The 17,698-nt window shown below is 41.1% G+C and overlaps 1 protein-coding gene across 5 annotated transcripts in view; it reads left to right on the top strand.

Annotated features, from left to right (window-relative positions):
* Positions 1-2,433: 2,433 nt before the first annotated feature.
* Positions 2,434-17,698, top strand: part of BVES (blood vessel epicardial substance) — a 47,169-nt gene continuing 31,904 nt past the window's right edge. The window contains exons 1-6 of one of the 5 annotated variants that reach the window (XM_044924348.2): positions 2,434-2,602; positions 3,058-3,137; positions 11,238-11,474; positions 13,622-13,746; positions 16,298-16,485; positions 17,470-17,578. In XM_044924348.2, coding sequence (XP_044780283.1) covers positions 3,131-3,137; positions 11,238-11,474; positions 13,622-13,746; positions 16,298-16,485; positions 17,470-17,578 — 666 coding nt within the window. In that variant the 5' untranslated portion in view covers positions 2,434-2,602; positions 3,058-3,130. Of the gene's footprint in view, positions 2,603-3,057; positions 3,138-3,195; positions 3,365-11,237; positions 11,475-13,621; positions 13,747-16,297; positions 16,486-17,469; positions 17,579-17,698 lie in introns of those variants that run through there. The other 4 variants (XM_044924349.2, XM_045161961.1, XM_006073726.4 and 1 more) reach the window with 4 other exon arrangements.

Genomic DNA, 17,698 nt, shown 5'->3' with positions numbered 1-17,698 from the left:
GAGCATAAACTCCAGAATTACACTGCCTGATTGACATCATGGCCCAGCTTCTCATTAGTTGTGTGACCCTGAGCAGCCTACTCGACCTCTCTGTTACCCCAGTTTCCCATGCACAAAATGGAGATAATAATAGTAACTACTTCTTCATAGAGTCCATCATGAGGATTCAGTGGCTTAATATAGCTACTTACATCCACTTATAAAAGTGCCTGTCACAAAGTACACTCTATATCAAGGGGAAGCAAACTTTTTCAGTAAAGAACCAGATAGTAAAAACCTTAGGCTCCGCAAGATCGTATAGTTTCTATCACAACTCCTCAATATAGCCTAAAAGCAGTCATAAATTAATGAGCTTGCTGGGTTCCAATTAAACTTTATGAAGACTGTGCTTGAATTTCATATAATTTTCACATCATGAAATGTTCTTCTTTTGATGATGTCAACCATTAAAAAATGTAAAAACTATGTTACATGGGTAGTTGGCTGGGTCTCTGGGCCAAAGTTTACTGACCCCTGTTCTGTATAATTTGCAGATATTATTATGTCTCTAATATCTTTCTATGAATTATTTTTAATAGCTGCTTAGAACAATTATAGGTAATTGTTTGGATGACCTAAAATTTACTTAGTCCCCTATGATTAGAATTTAGGTTATTTCCAGTGTTCATTACTATAAGCCATTCTCCAATGATTATCCATGCAAAATCTTTGTGCGCGTTTACGATTAAACCTACATCTTAAACTGCATGTAGTGGTAGCTACCAAAATCGCTAGCAGTGCATCTAAAAAGAAACAGACTCTGAAGAAGTAGCCCTGAAAGTAAATTTTGGATAGATACAGCAAATTTCAAACATGATAGAGAAGGAGGTCTATAAGTAGAATATGTAGCCATACATATAGAACTTGCTCTGTACTACATACTAAGCCTTTTATACATATTGAATCAATTAGTCTTCCAAACAGTCCTGCTGCTGCTACTGCTAAGTCGCTTCCATCGTGTCCGACTCTGTGCGGCCCCATAGACAGCAGCCCACCAGGCTCCCCCGTCCTTGGGATTCTCCAGGCAATAACACTGGAGTGGGTTGCCATTTTCTTCTCCAATGCATGAAAGAGAAAAGTGAAAGTGAAGTCGCTCAGTCGTGTCCGACTCTTAGCGACCTCATGGCCTGCAGCCTACCAGGCTCCTCCGTCCATAGGATTTTCCAGGCAAAAGGACTGGAGTGGGGTGCCATTGCCTTCTCCGAAACAGTCCTGAGACAGGTGCAATCATCATCATCATCATCCCCAAGGTATAAAAGAGGAAACTGAGGCACAGAAAAACTAAGTAACTTCCCCAAGGCCACACAGCTGGCTGGTGGTAGAGGAAGGATTCAAACCTGGTCTTTGAAACACTCTGAGCCATGTTCTTGAAGAAGATGCGGCACTGCTTCTCCACTAGACACACCTGGCAAGGGTCCACACCCAAGTACTCACTTTATAACGTGCCCGTGGTCTCTGGAGCATGTTTGGCACACATGAAAGACCTCACACTTTAATACTCGGCACAAACTCTGTCCGTCAATGGAACACTTGGGGTAGAAACTGTGAATGCCCAGCTAATATTCCCCTTTTGTCCTCCAACTCCTCACCTGTACCTATTTTTCATTAATTTGCCTAGCATTTCTTACCCCAAACAGTTGTCCTCTATAAACAGTAAAGACTGATTGGGGCATACTTTCATAACCTGGCTTTTCAAATTAGGGGTCCCAAATCTGCCAAATTCGCGTGGCAAATTCGGGTGGAGCTTCGCCTCCAGTGGAGACCTGGCGTTGCCACGGAAATGCAAATTTCAGATCAGTACCTTCTTTCGATGGAAACAAAACAGTGGCTGGTGTCGAAGTCTCCCGCGTGGCCCCCCAAGCAGCAGCAGGGCCGGCTCCCCGAGGGCGCCATCCCGCGTCCGCGACGGTGGGGACCAAACCGCCAGCTCCGCCGCCAGGTTCAGACTCCAGAGTTGCGCGCTCTCCCGGTCCTTTCACCTTGTGCTCAGATGCGAGGGACTATCCTAGAAAGGAGTTAGGCGACTTTGTGGGGAAATGATTCTAGTTTTCTTTCTTCTCCTGATTTTTCTCCCTCCTGGGACCCGACCGCTTCGAGTTATCCCCATGAGGATGAACAACCTACGCCGCTGGCCCCAAGATGTTGCCCGCCCCTCACCCGTGCCGAAACAAGGGCAGAACCCAGAAGAAGAGAGGAAACCAGAAAAGAAAAGGCGGGTGTTTCAAATGGACCACACTTGTGCCGACGCGGCAGCGGAGTTGCAAGAGCCAGGACGGGAATCCTGGCTGAGGCCAGGGACTCCGCCCGCCGGGGGGCGCAGGGACGCCGGGCGCGTGCGCGGTGCGGCCCCAACCCCAGCCGCAGCTGCCGCGATGCCTATTTTAGTCAAAGCCGCTGCCGGCGCCCGGACCCGGCACCGGAGGAGCAGCATCTCAACCCGGGATCGGCTGAGGTTTTCGCGTCGCGCGCCCGTCGGGTGGCCAAGTCTGTGTCCCCCTCAGCCGCCGCTGCTGCCCTAAACTTTGGCCAGCTCCGCCCGGGCTCCGCGCCAGGGACGAGCCAGGTAAGGAGCGAGAGGAACAGCTGCCTCGGGCTCCTCCAGGGCGCCCGGTTATTTGCAGGCTCGCGCTCTCTAGGCTAAATCGGGAAGTGAAAGTTAGATCCCTGCTCCGCTGGGAGCAACTTTGTCCTCCCGGGCGGTGGCTGCGGGATCTCCGTGCTCCGGACCACTGGGAACCCCGCCCTCTCCTCTCTGGCCGCGCCCTCGTGGGGTTCCCTGTCCTTGGAAGCCGCCCTTCACCCGGGGTCTGGACAGCACGGTCACAAACCTTCAAATGTCAACTGCTGCCACTCGAGTCTGGCAATGCCAGCGTCCTCGGGTGCCCCGGCCCCATCGGGTGTCCGTTCCCGCGGTCTGCTGCCCGTAAGCCCTGGGTGAGCTCAGCCTCTCCACTCCCCGCAACGCTCCCAGGGCTCCCCACCCGCGAACCCAGTACCGCTCTTCCTCACCCTCTGTAGGGCCTCCGGGTCCCACGCGTAGGCAGCGCGCAGCCGGGCGCACCGTGTCGCCCGCCCTGGACTGCCGCTGGGAATGCGAGGTGAGTCAGGGCGCTCACTGCACACCCCTTGGGCCCGAGAGCTTCGGACCAAGAACAGTTGATACGGCCTTTCCTCTTTGAGGAGCGAGGTGAGCCGGGCGCCTGGGGAGTGCAGATGGATAGGGGACCGGTGATCGACCCGCGCCCTCTCTCCGTCGTTTCGGAGGCTTTGGGAAACCGATTGTCGGCCAGACAAGTCCCAGAAACTGCTGGCTTTTGAAGCAGGAGTAAGTGTGAAAAGACTTAGTAACATAATGCCTTTTACCATTCCGAAAATAAACAAAGGTTCAGTTAGGGTTATGGAATGAACTGAGCCAGTCTAGGAGCACAACTTTTGCTCATTGTTGTTACCTTTTACATTTCTGCAGTTTGGTAAAGGATTAAGGTTAGTTTCACCATCTAGCTACTGAGCCCTGCACACACCTATTTGAAAACCAACAGATCAACAGGACTTTACTAGAACAGGGAATTTAAGAAATTAGACTCCAAGGAAACTAATACAAGAAAGAAAATTGCTCTTGATTTAGTCAGAATTAATGTGAATGCTTATCATTTTACCCGTCTAACCGCTCTCCGTTAGACCCGTGCATTCTCTGCATAAGGATAATTCAGTGTAAGCCACATGAATCCATTAGGTAGTCGTCAAAAGAAATTGAAACCAGCAAGATCCTATCAATATTTATTGACAGTAGATCACTGGCATTTCAAAATAGACATATAGAAAAGTATACACAGGTAAATACTAGACCTATAGATAAATAGTAGACATATAAACATACAAGTAAAATGAATCATATGTTAACTATATAGTATATAGACTATGTATTTTAATAAGGTGTTAATAACTATATAGTATATAGACTATGTATTTTAATAAGGTGTGCTACATCAAAATATGTTATAGGATTAATTCACTTTTTAAAAATCCATGTTACTGTGTCCTTGGTTCTTGGGCTAGTAGATCATAGTTTTCCTGTCATTTTTCTTGACCATAAATTGGTACTTTTAGTTCCACTTGGAGAACTTTTAAAAGCCTGAAATTGAATTACAGTGGATTAATTGACAATACAGGTATAATCATGTGGATGTGAGAGAGAATACGTATTAATTAACTGACTGTGTAAATCTCTATTAGAGCCACAGGCTGTTAAAACTTGAAAAGGTTTCAATGACCATCTAGTCCAGTTGTCTCAATTCCCAGGAAGAAACCCACCCAAAGAGCAGAAGTGACTTTCTCTTACTTAGGTTGGCTTTCCTGGAGCTCATAGTACAGAACCTGACTCTCAACCTCTGGAAGGCTTGGCACTCTCCTGCTTTTACTGCTAGGCTTGGGGAGACTGAAAGGTAGTTTCTAAAAGTGTTTGTCATTTTTGTATACCTTACATATGGCTTTTACCTCTGCCTCTGGCATTCTCTACAGAGACTAGGCTTGGATATACCTAGATGAATATGACATAGTCTGCCTTGTAGGGAACATATGGTAATTTGAGGAACAAATGGGACAATGGAAATGAAAACACATTCTAAAATGCAGTAGAAATGGCAGTTAATTTTAGCTTATATGATACTAATGCATAGGCTGATGTTGACATCATGAGTGATAGAGGAATTTAATATCATTCTCCCTCTTGAAAAAATTGTGAGATTAATTCTGATTTGGTTCTTGAAAATAAACTTTGTATAAATTGAGTTATTAAAATAATGATTCCACCATCCTAAAATGGGCTTGAATAAGCCTATTCAAATCCTTGAATAGGCTTATATTTTTATTGATTCAAACATTTGGAAAGTAGAGATTAAGAGGTACAAGCTATTATACAATAAAATAAGCTACAAGTATATATTGTACAACAACACAGAACTATAGCCAGTATTTTATGATAACTATAAATGGAGCATAACCTTTAAAAATTGTGAATCACTGTATCATACACTTGTAACATATAATATTGTACATCAAGTATACATCAATTAAAAAGTAGTTGTATTTCTATGATTTCTTTCTTTTCAGCAAATCAATATCTAAGTCAACTATTTCTTATATGTATGAACCGTTTTAGAATTATGAGATGAGATCTTTGACTTGTTTATTTACTGTTTGTAAATTTAGGCATGCGTGTTTTTCTATCATCTTAAGAGATGTGGAATTCTTTCACATTAATGTATTAATAACATCCTTGAAAAATGGCCAACCTGATACCAATTCATTCTATCACCTGAAACCTTTACTTCAGTATGATGAAAAAGAAAGAAATGGAAACATATGGCTTATTGTGTGAACTTATTGGAAGGAAATTCATATTTTTAAATGAAATGTTTAACATATTTTGGGTCTCCATTTGGAATTCTTTCCCTGAAACAGAACAATTCACTTATTCTGTAAATCTACATAGTTTTTGTCAGGGACCAATTTGTATAATTAATAACAGAATTTTTAAAGTACCAGAGAAGACTGATCATATAGTCGTGAAGTAGTGCCATTTTGTGTTAAGGTTTATGTAAACGTGTAAAATGTATTTTCTTTGAAATGTATTTGCTACTGATTCTAATATTAAATAGTCAAATGCATACTTATGACCCCTCCTACATATAAAGAACCAGGAAGTTTATTACTTTTCAATTTGTGAGATCCTTCTAACTAGAATTTTTATGGGAAAGAAAGTAAATGTTTAAATTAGAAGGTTAAAGGAGTAAATGTTAACTCTCTCTGTATATATAAATGACTATAGTAATATAGTTATTATGTGTGTATATGTTAATGTCTTCTTCATGGAGCACAGCCTTATCACAGCGAAGGTGCTTGTGTAACTCAATGAAGCTATTAGCCATGCTGTGCAGGGCCACTAAAGTTGACTCGTTCTATGAAGACCTACAACGCTTAGAACAAACACCAAAAAAAAGATGTCCTTTTCATCATAGGGGATTGGAATGCAAAAGTAGGAAGTCGAGATATCTGGAATAACAGGCAAGTTTGACCTTGGAGTACAAAATGAAGCAGGGCAAAAGTTAACAGGGTTTTGTCAAGAGGACATGCTAGTCAGAGCAAACACCCTTTTCCAACAACCCAAGAGAGGACTCTACACATGGACATCACCAGATAGTCAATACCAAAATCAGACTGATTATGTTCTTTGCAGTCAAGGATGGAGATGCTATATATATTCAGCAAAAACAAGACTGGGAGCTGACTGTGGCTCAGATCATGGGCTCCCTATTGCAAAATTCAGGCTTAAGTTGAAGAAAGTAGGCAAAACCACTAGGCCATTCAGATATGACCTAAATCAAATCCCTTATGATTATACAGTGGAAGTGACAAATAGATTCAAAGGATTAGGTCTGGTAGACAGAGTGCCTGAAGAGCTATAGATGGAGGTTCATAACACTGTACAGGAGGCAGGGACCAAAACCATCCCAAAGGAAGAGAAATTCTGCAAGATGGCAAAGTGGTATTCTGAGGAGGCTTTTCAAACAGCTGAGGAAAGAAGAGGAGCAAAAGGCAAAGGAGAAAGGGAAAGATATACCCAACTGAATGCAAAGTTCCAGAGAATAGCAAAGCAAGATAAAAAAAAAAAAAAAGCCTTCTTAAATGAACAATGCAGAGAAATAGAGGAAAACAGAATAAGAAAGACTAGAGATCTCTTCAAGAAAATTGGAAATATTAAGGGAACATTTCATGCAAGTTCAGTTCAGTCACTCAGTCATGTCCAACTCTTTGCAACCCCATGGACTGCAGCTCGCCAGGCTTCCCTGTCCATCACCAATTCCTGGAGCTTGCTCAAACTCATGTCCATCAAGTCAGTTATGCCATCCAACCATCTCATCATCTCTCGTCCCCTTCTCCTTCTGCCTTCAATTTTTCCCAGCATTAGGGTCGTTTCCAGTGAGTCAGTTCTTTGCATCAGGTGGCCAAAGTATTGGAGCTTCAGCTTCTGCATCAGTCCTTCCAATAAATATTCAGGACATGGAACAACAGACTGGTTCCAAATAGGAAAAGGAGTACGTCAAGGCTGTATATTGCCACCCTGCTTATTTAACTTATATGCAGAGTACATCATGAGAAATGCTGGGCTGGAGGAAGCACAAGCTGGAATCAAGATTGCCAGGAGAAATATCAATAACCTCAGATATGCAGATGACACCACCCTTATGGCAGAAAGTGAAGAAGAACTAAAGGGCCTCTTCATGAAAGTGAAAGAGGAGAGTGAAAAAGTTGGCTTAAAGCTCAACATTCAGAAAACGAAGATCATGGCATCTGGTCCCATCACTTCATGGAAAATAGATGGGGAAACAGTGGAAATAGTGTCAGACTTTATTTTGGGGGGTTCCAAAATCACTGCAGATGGTGATTGCAACCATGAAATTAAAAGACACTTATTCCTTGGAAGGAAAGTTATGACCAACCTAGACAGCATATTGAAAAGCAGAAACATTACTTTGTCAACAAAGGTCCATCTAGTCGAGGCTATGGTTTTTCCAGTAGTCATGTGTGGATGTGAGAGTTGGACTGTAAAGAAAGCTGAGCGCTGAAGAATTGATGCTTTTGAACTGTGGTGTTGGAGAGGACTCTTGAGAGTCCCTTGGACTGCAAGGAAATCCGACCAGTCCATCCTAAAGGAAATCAGTCCTGAATATTCATTGGAAGGACTGATGCTGAAGCTGAAACTCCAATACTTTGGCCACATCATGCGAAGAGTTGACTCATTTGATAAGACCCTTATGCTGGGCAAGATTGAGGGCAGGAGGAGAAGGGGATGACAGAGGATGAGATTGTTAGATGGCATCACCAACTCAATGGACATGGGTTTGGGTAGACTCTGGGAGTTGGTGATAGACAGGGAGGCCTGGTGTGCTGAGGTTCATGGGGTTGCAAAAAGTTGGATACTGAAATGAATTTCCTTTAGGACCGACTGGTTTGATCTCCTTGCAGTCCAGGGGACTCTCAAGAGTCTCCTCCAATACCACAGTTCAAAAGCACCAATTCTTCAGCACTAAGTTTTCTTTATGGTCCAACTCTCACATCCATACATGACTACTGGAAAAACCATAGCTTTGACTAGATGGATCTTTGTTGGTAAAGTAATGACTCTTTTTTTAATATACTGTCTAGGTTGGTCATAGCTTTTCTTTCAAGGAGCAAGAGTCTTTTGATATCATGGCTGCAGTCCCATCTGCAGTGATTTTGGAGCCCAAGAAAATGAAGTCTATCACTGTTTCCATTGTTTCTCCATCTATTTGCCATGGAGTGATGGAACTGGATGCCATGATCTTAGTTTTCTGAATGTTGAGTTTTAAGCCAGCTTTTTCACTCTCTCTTTACTTTCATCAAGAGGCTTTTTACTGCCTTTCACTTTCTGCCATAAGGGTCGTTTCATTTGCATAACTGAGTTTATTGATATTTCTCCCGGCAATCTTGATTCCAGCTTTCATGCAATGGTGGGCACAATAAAGGACTGAAATGGTAAGGACCTAACAGAAGCTGAAGAGATTAAAAAGAGGTGGCAAGAATACACAGAAGAACATTACAGAAAAAGGTCTTAATGACCTGGATAACCACAATAGTGTGGTCACTCACCTAAAGCCAGACATCCTGGAATGTGACATCAACTCTATACAAAGCATTACTACAAACAAAGCTAGTGGAGGTGACGGAATTTCAGCTGAGTTATTTAAGATCCTAAAAGATAGTGCTGTTAAAGTGCTCTACTCAATATTTCAGCAATTTTTCAAAACTCAGCAGTGGCCACAGGACAGGTAAAGGTCAATTTTCATTCCAAACCCAAAGAAGGGCAATGCCAAAGAATGTTTGGGCTTCCCTTGTGGCTCAGACAGTAAAGAATCCACCTGCAGTGCAGGAAACCTGGGTTCGATCCCTGGGTTGGGAATAACCTGTGGAGGAGGGCATGGTAACTAATTTTGGTATTCTTGCTTGGAGAATCCCCATGCACAGAGGAGCCTGGTGGGCTACAGTCCATGGGGTTGCAAAGAGTCGGACATGGCTGAGTGACTAAGCACAGCACAGCAAAGAATGTTCAAACTATTGTACAGTTGCATTCATTTCACATGTTCACAAGGTTATACTCAAAATTCTTCAAGCTAGGCTTCAGCAGTATGTGAACCAAGAACTTCTAGATATACAAGCTGGGTTTCAAAGAGGCAGAGGAACCAGAGATCAAATTACCAAGATTCACTGGAATCATGGAGAAAGTAAGTGAGTTCCAGAAAAACATCTACTTTTGTTTCATTGACTATGCTAAAGCCTTTGACTGTATGGATGACAACAAACTGGAAAATTCTTTAAAAGATGGGAATACCAGACCACCTTCCCTGTCTCCTGAGAAACCTGTGCAGCTGAAGAAGCAACAGTTAGAACCAGACATGGTTCAAATTTGGGAAAGAAGTACATCAAGGCTGTATATTGTCACCCTGCTTATTTAACTTATATGCAAAGTACATCATATGAAATGCCAGGCTGGATGAATCACAAGCTGGAATTAAGATTTCCAGGAGAAATATCAACAACCTCAGAAATATCACCATCTACAGATGATATGTTCTAATGGCAGAAAATATAGAGGAACTGAAGAGCCTCATGATGAGGGTGAAAGAGAAGAGTGAAAATGCAGGCTTAAAATTCAACATTCAAAGAACAAACATTATGGCATCTGGTTCCATAACTTCATGGCAAATAGAGGGGGGAAAAGTGGAAGCAGTGATAGATCTTATTTTCTTGGGCTCCAAAATCACTGCAGATGGTGACTGCAGCCATGAAATTAAAAGACACTTGCTCCTTGGAAAGAAAGCTATGACAAACTTAGTGTATTAAAAAAACAGAGACATCACATTACAGACAAAGGTCTGTCTAGTCAAAGCTATGGTTTTTCCAGTAGTCATGTATGGATGTGAGAGTTGGTCCATGAAGAAGGCTGAGCACCAAAGAATTGATAATATTGAATTATGCTGGAGAAGACTCTTGAGAGTCTCTTGGTCTGCAAGGAGATCAAAGCAGTCAATCTTAAAGGAAATCAACCCTGAATATTCATTGTAAGGACTGATACTGAAGCTGAAATTTGGCCACCTGATGGGAAGTGCTGACTCACTGGAAAAGACCCTGATGCTGGGAAAGATTGAAGGCAAAAGGAGAAGGGGGTGGAAGAGGATGAACTGGTTAGACAGCATCACCAACTCAATGGACGTGAATTTGAGCAAACCCAGCAGAAGACAGTGGAGAACAGAGGAGACTGGAGTGCTACAGTTCAAGGGGTCTAAAGAGTTAGACATGACTTAGTGACTGAACAACAATATGATAATGCAGTACATACGTATATATGGTATAGTGATTAACAACGGCATTAGTGGTAAAAAAATTCACCTGCCAATGCAGGAGATGCAAAAAATGCAGGTTTGATCCCTAGGTCGGGAACATCCCCTGGAGTAGGAAATATCATGCTACTCCCATTTTCTTGCCTGGAAAATTACATGGGCATAGGAGCCTGACAGGCTGCAGTCCATGGGGTTACAAAGAGTCAGACACGACTTAGTGACTAATCAACAACAAAACATCCTAACCCTTCAAATAGTAAATAACAAGTTGTTAATTTTTCAAAGTATTCAGAAAACCCATTTTCTAGTCATTTTTCCTGTGTTTGGATTCAGTGTCTCTAATGGCAGCATAATAGAAAACTATATTAAATTACTTTTAAATTGCTGTGGTTTATGAATATTGGTGATTGTTTATAGGCTAGTTAAATCCCTCCTTCCTCTCTACCCCACCAAGTATGTTTAGATACAAACATATTAATAGATAAATGTAGATATGTATAGGTATATACATCAGAGAATAGTTATGCACTATCCTAAGTAGTTTATGTATTTCATCATAAAGTCAGTGAAGTATTATCATCAACAGATAAGAAAATGGATACATTTAATATGTGACAGAGTGGGAACTTTAACCTAGGTCTGTCTAATTCGTAAGCACCAGACAAGTCTATTTACCAACATCTAGTTCACAGAAATAATTTTGGTATAATACCCATAGGGGTGGGTGATAAGATACAGCTGTCATTTTTTGACTGTCCTTTCGTTTTTTCATTTTTACAGGAATTTTCAAGATGAATTATACGGAGTCCAGCCCACTGACAGAAGCAACTGCAATAGGTTTTACACCTGAGTTAGAAAGAATCCTACCTGTGCCTTCCAATGAAACCACTTGTGAAAACTGGAGAGAGATACATCATCTAGTTTTTCATGTGGCAAATATTTTTTTCGCAGTTGGATTGGTTATTCCAACTACACTTCACCTTCATATGATACTTCTTAGGGGGCTGTTAGCTGTAGGTAAGATACTTAACTGATGTTATATAAAATTTTTCTATAACTTGCATCTGATGATGGGCTTTGTATTGGAGAGGGTCTATAGCATACCAAAACTGTGAGCCTTCATTAGCAAATTAGCAGTACATCGAGTAAGTTAGAACATAGGCCTTCGCCCTTTTGTACTTTAGATAAAGCTAACAACATGTTCATATGTTGTTTAGATTTTCCAGACATCAGAAATCCATTTGTGTGTAATACTGCAAACTTTGGAGCCAGACTGTGTTATTGCAATACTGGTTCCAGCACTTGCCAACTGTTTTGAACTGGGGCAATAACCTTTCTATAGCTCAGTTTCCCCAGGTGTCAAATAAGGGTAAAAATAATACCACCTCCTGGGGTTTGAGAATAAGGTGAGTGTTTATGAGTGTGTGTGTATATGTGATATTTGACTTACAATAGTGCCTGGCATATAGTAAATACTCTATAGTTTTAACTATCATTATTTGAATAGTCGTTTACTTGCTGGGAGCAGTAAAGCAACCCTGGGAACAAAAATAGTTGCCCAGACACAATAGTTCAAATAAAATTTTAGGGAGATACTCTGTGAACCCTGATGAAGCAAGTTAAATTAATCCATATCAAAATACTAAAACAGACGAATTTACCATTTTAGCCAGTGATTCTGGACAAGTTACTCTCTATGTGATTATGTCCCTGGTGATTCATTTATTCAGATGCATTTTTGAGCATGTGTAAAATGTCAGACAGAAAGTGAACAATGAAGTCTGCATCCTTGAGAAAGACACTCTTTGGGGGGCCAGAGAGAAACAGGTGGGCAGTCACATAGGACACATCAGATGCTGTGATGCAGGTGGGCGTTGCAGTGCCAGGGAGAAACGGACAGGGTGATGGGCTCAGCGGGAAAGCAGACCAGGATGCACTGCAGAGACGGCAGTGGAGCTGGCTTTGGGAAGATGAAGGGTTCCTCATCTCACACTCAAAGGATTCCTTTGAGTGTGAGTATGTGTGGTATCCAGGTAAAAGGACAGGAGGCGGAGATCCAGCACATTGAGGGAGGATGAAAAGTAGCTCACTGTGCCTGAAATATATGATAATGACAAGGAAGGGTCAAAGAAAATGCTGGAAGGATGGCTGGAAGGTAGGGTTCTGTGGCTGTTACCTCTGGGTCAGGTAGGGATTATAGCAGGAGGAACAGAGTATTGAGGGAAGAAATAAAACCACACTGTATAAAAAAGCAAAAGCTAATTATGACTTTTAAGACAGAACTTTGGAGGTGGAACAGACCAAGGGAGATCACCTAGTCCATCACTGTAGAAACAGAGCAAGTGAGGCCTTGGAGAAATCAAATCAATCATCCAAGGTTAAGACCAGAGAACACTAGCCAAACCAGGACTATAATTCAGGTCCTCCAGTTTCCCAGTCAGTCCTTCCATCATGTTACCCTGTCTCCTTTAAGTAATAAGATTTTACATGACTTCAGTATTTGCTATGGCAACCCACTCAAGTATTCTTGCCTGGAAAATCCAATGAACGGAGGAGCCTGGTGGGCTACAGTCCACAGGGTCGCAAAGAGTCGGACACAACTGAAGCGACTTAGCAGCAGCTTGGTCATAACTTTCCTTCCAAGGAGTAAGCGTCTTTTAATTTCATGACTGCAATCACCATCTGCAGTGATTTTGGAGCCCCAAAAAATAAAGTCTGACACAGTTTCCACTGTTTCCCCATCTATTTCCCATGAAGTGATATGAAGTGCTTTAATGAAATGAGAAAATCACTGCAATAAATAAAAAAGTAAGTTTTAAATTGTAGATTCATTAGGTTTCCCATCAGTTAAAAATACAGAAAAACTATGAGTCCGTATTAACTATCAACAGTGGCTATCTTTTAAGTAGCAGAATTATGAGGTCCTGTTCTCCTTTTAACGATGATTTTTATACTTTACAAATTTTCTGCAACAACATGTGGTTTGGTTTGGTAATCAAACAAAAACCAAAATGTGACAAAGTGATATTTGACAGGTATTTCCAAGGTGTGTTTGGTTTATTTCATATACAGAGGATGACAAATGTATTAAGCTACATGCTGAAGCTAGAAGACAAGCTTATTAAGCTACAAGACATCTAACATGCCCACTTCGTGGTTCACAGGATGTGCCCTTTATGTCGTCTGGGCCACTCTCTACCGATGTGCCTTGGATATCATGATCTGGAACTCAGTGTTCCTGGGGATCAACATTCTGCATCTTTCATATCTTTTGTACAAGAAAAGACCGGTAATTACTAACAATTAATTGATAAGTAAGAGATTTTAAAGCTAATCAAGTACTTTGTTCATATTTGAGAATGAGCATCTAATATCTTTAGGCCCTTTAATATCATTTTTCTGAAGATGTATCATCAGATACAATCTTTTTGTGTATATATGCCTGAAAATGAAATATTTGAATAGCATGAAATTTGTTCCAAAGCAAGTTTTTAAAACATTTTTAATCATTAGGGCAATTTAGACATGAAAGAACATGACAGTATTCTTTCTTCTTAGTCATAAGTTCATTATTTCTTCTTCCTATTGATGTTCAAATGTCATTTGATAATATCTTTGCCTAGTTATAAAATTAAGTGCTCATAGACAACTTTCAGAACACACTAATGATTTACAAATAGCTCATGTTATGTTTTATGCTAGTTTTTAAGTGTAATAGCTTTTTTTTTTCCTATGTCCAAAATACTCATTTAAGGAAATCACCATTTTCAGTGAGTTGTAATGAAAACAGTAATATCTAACTTTTTCTTTTCCACTCCAATTTATCTTGCTGTGTTTCCTTAGTTATACCAAGAACAAATTGATGCTAACAAAAAAGGAAAATAGCATGGCCTCTAGCAATCACTGCATAGCTGTTTGTTGACTGGTGACTGTCAAAGCACATGCAAATATTCAGTAGAGCAAAAGACAACATGCTTGCTCTAATCTTATGTTCAAGGCCAGACATGCACATAGAAAAGTGTTAGAAACGATAATTCTTAGGAAGTGACAATTTCCCTGATACAGTTTGATATGTGTCATAGACATTCCACTAGATTGTGACCTCCTCAAACATTGTAACCCACTGTTTTGCTTACTGTATTAGTCAGTTTTCACTACGTTATGCTGTGTAACAGTCTGAAAGTCTCAGTGCCATATAACAGCAACACCTTTTTTCTTCACTCACCTAATATATGGACTGTGGCAGCTGTGTACAGCTGTAATTCTATTCCACGTGTCTTCTTCATTTCAGGGCCTCTGCTGAAGCAGCAGGTTCTATTTGGACATGCATTGTCATGGCAGAGAGAAAAATAGAACAAAAGAAACACTTATTGTTTCTAAAAACTTCTGCTCAGAAGGAGCATATATCAATTCCGCTTGCCAGAGCAACTGACATGACCAAGCCTAATGATGTGGAGTAGGATGGGGTAAGAGGATATACGATCCTCTTTCAGGGGTGGAAGCAGCCAGGAGCTACAAACAATAGGATCATCTACCACACTTACTGTTGTGTTTCCTGTTCTGGCCAACCATGGCTGGCACGTAACTGGTGCTCAAGGAAACCTTTGATAAGTGAATGCTTTCAAAGAGAGGAATTTAGAGGGCTTCATGGAAGAACTGGGGCTTGAGCTAAAGCTGGCAGGATGAGCTGATTATGAATTTAAGTCAGTTTTTCAGTTCATGTTTATCATGCCACACTGGCTAGTGTGCATGCTGAAAGTGAGACATCTATGAATTAAACACTCATTACGAAAGCTCTAGAGTGGAGAAGGTAGATGATAGTAATAATAAGGATTTCAGCTTCTCAATATCAGAACTTACTAGAATCCCACGTTCTGAACGTAAGATTCAGTAGTCATTGATGTGATAGTGCCGCCAAGGAAGTAAATCACTCAGTATCTGTGCTTTTGTTTCTTCTCAGGCTATAAGCCTATCTTTTTGAAAAATATAAATGCTAATTCTTCATTAAAATGAAACAGCAGGAAAGTGAGAGTGTCAGAAAGGCTGCAAGTGACATCTGAGCAGCCCTGATCTCCTGGGTCTGTAGCTTCATGGCATAGCTGCCACAGATTTCATTGAGATGGATGATCACTTGAACATCAAAGTTCATTTGCATGCAGTACAGATTTCCCAGACTAATGCTGGGCACACGGATAGGCTTGACTTGGGCCTTGGATAGTCTGACAACAGAGGCGACTGAGCCATTTGAATTTTACATTCTTCACTGTGCTTTGGAATAAATACATGAGAAGTAGTAATTACAGCTAAGGATATTTGATTTCCTGTATTAACTCACTAGATAATAATTGCACATAAGTAAAACATTCAATGCATCAATCTTCGTAAATGTATTTCCAAGTTGATTCCTAATTTATGTACTTATTTCCTTGCTGTAATATTTCAGAGTTAGTGTAACTTCCTTCTGTGAAATAGAAATGTTCTAAAATGAAAAGCTTTTATTAATATGTTATTTATAGAAAATGCTAAGATGGGCAAGGCGAATCCTGTGACAACAATCAGAACCTCCACGGTTGCTTGACAGTGCGTAGAAAGAGATGTAATCAACGGTGCAGATCTTCACCATATGCCGTCCGAGTTCAGCTTAATTGCAAAAGTGCCCTTTTAGCATCTAAACTTACATCACCACTTACTCTTGGTGTCAGATTCCACTGACCAAAATATAGAAGGGTGATGGCATGTATTGCAGATCCATTTATTCTGAAAACTCTACTTAGACCACAGCAGCTGATGTTTCGGGGTTGCTGCATTAGATGTGGCGTTCGGTCACTGCTTCCTTTCAGGTAAAGATCGAAAAGGAACTCAAAAGCATCTACCGGCGATTGTTTGAACCCCTCCGTGTGTCTCCAGATTTGTTCAGAAGATTAACTGGACAGTTTTGCATGATCCAAACGTTGAAAAAGGGCGAAAGCTATGCTGTAGAGGAGCTAACCTCAGTTGACGACCGTCTGAGTATTCTCCTGAAAGGAAAGTAAGTGCTCTATGGAAATCAAAATGCCTTGTTTGCCTGGAATCTTCTGGCCTCCAGGTAGGAAATGAAAGAAAGGGAATGTTGTCAACTAATGGAGTAAGCGGTCATGGAGGTAAATTTTCAACTGGACGACTGCATTATAGAATGTTAGAGAGTAACGTGGTAAAGTTACGTAGGATTTATCTCAGTGAATCATGTTGCTATCAGGATTTTTACTTGTGAATAATTTTCACCTTTTTAGTAAGTTTAATGAGGCAGAACTGGAATAGGTTTAAATTGGGTATTAAAATTTAAGAAGCTTATGCGTGTTTTAGAGGTGACTTGCTTATTTTTTTGAATATCACAAAAATGCAACTTCTAGGAATATCAGTCTCCTAGGGAGACAGCATTGTCTGTTCTCTCTCAGAAGTGTACCAGTTTGAATAATGAATTATGTGGTCATTCCAGCTAGACACTCGGAGAAGGCAATGGCACCCCACTCCAGTACTCTTGCCTGGAAAATCCCATGGATGGAGGAGCCTGGTGGGCTGTGGTCTATGGGGTCACGAAGAGTTGGACACGACTGAGCGACTTCACTTTCATTTTTCACTTTCATGCATTGGAGAAGGAAATGACAACCCACTCCAGTGTTCTTGCCTGGAGAATCCCAGGGACAGGGGAGCCTGGTGGGCTGCCGTTTATGGGGTTGCATAGAGTCGGACACGACTGAAGTGACTTAGCAGCAGCAGCAGCAGCAGCAGCTAGACACTGATGAAATTAGACATGTCTGCTTCAATATGGACACTTTTTTCCCCTTGTGGTTAGTGAAACTCATTTTGAAACAAATACGTGTGCCCCGGGAAGTGCTTCTTAATTAAGTCAGTCTCTTGTGGGGTCTTTAAGTTTTTACAAAATAAAAAAACCCATAAGATTATGGAGATTTTAAGGCTTGTCATGTTATGTGTGAATTATTATGCATTTATTAACACTAATTTCTGTTATCAGAATGAAGGTTTCCTATCGAGGACATTTTCTGCATAACATTTACCCCTGTGCCTTTATAGATTCTCCTGAATTTAGATCAACCCAGATGCACAAAGGTGAAAAATTCCAGGTATGTTTTGGCATGATTTTAAAGAAGATTGAAACTAGGTAATGTTTTATTCAAAATCCAAAGGATATGGATGGAAAAGTGGCCATGATTTATTGAAAAAACAGATTACCATATGGTATA

The sequence above is a fragment of the Bubalus bubalis genome, chromosome 10, assembly GCF_019923935.1.
Source record: "Bubalus bubalis isolate 160015118507 breed Murrah chromosome 10, NDDB_SH_1, whole genome shotgun sequence".
NCBI classification, from domain to species: Eukaryota; Metazoa; Chordata; class Mammalia; order Artiodactyla; family Bovidae; genus Bubalus; species Bubalus bubalis.
The sequence above is the reverse complement of the archived record's forward strand: the minus strand, read 5'-3'. Positions and strand labels throughout refer to the sequence as shown.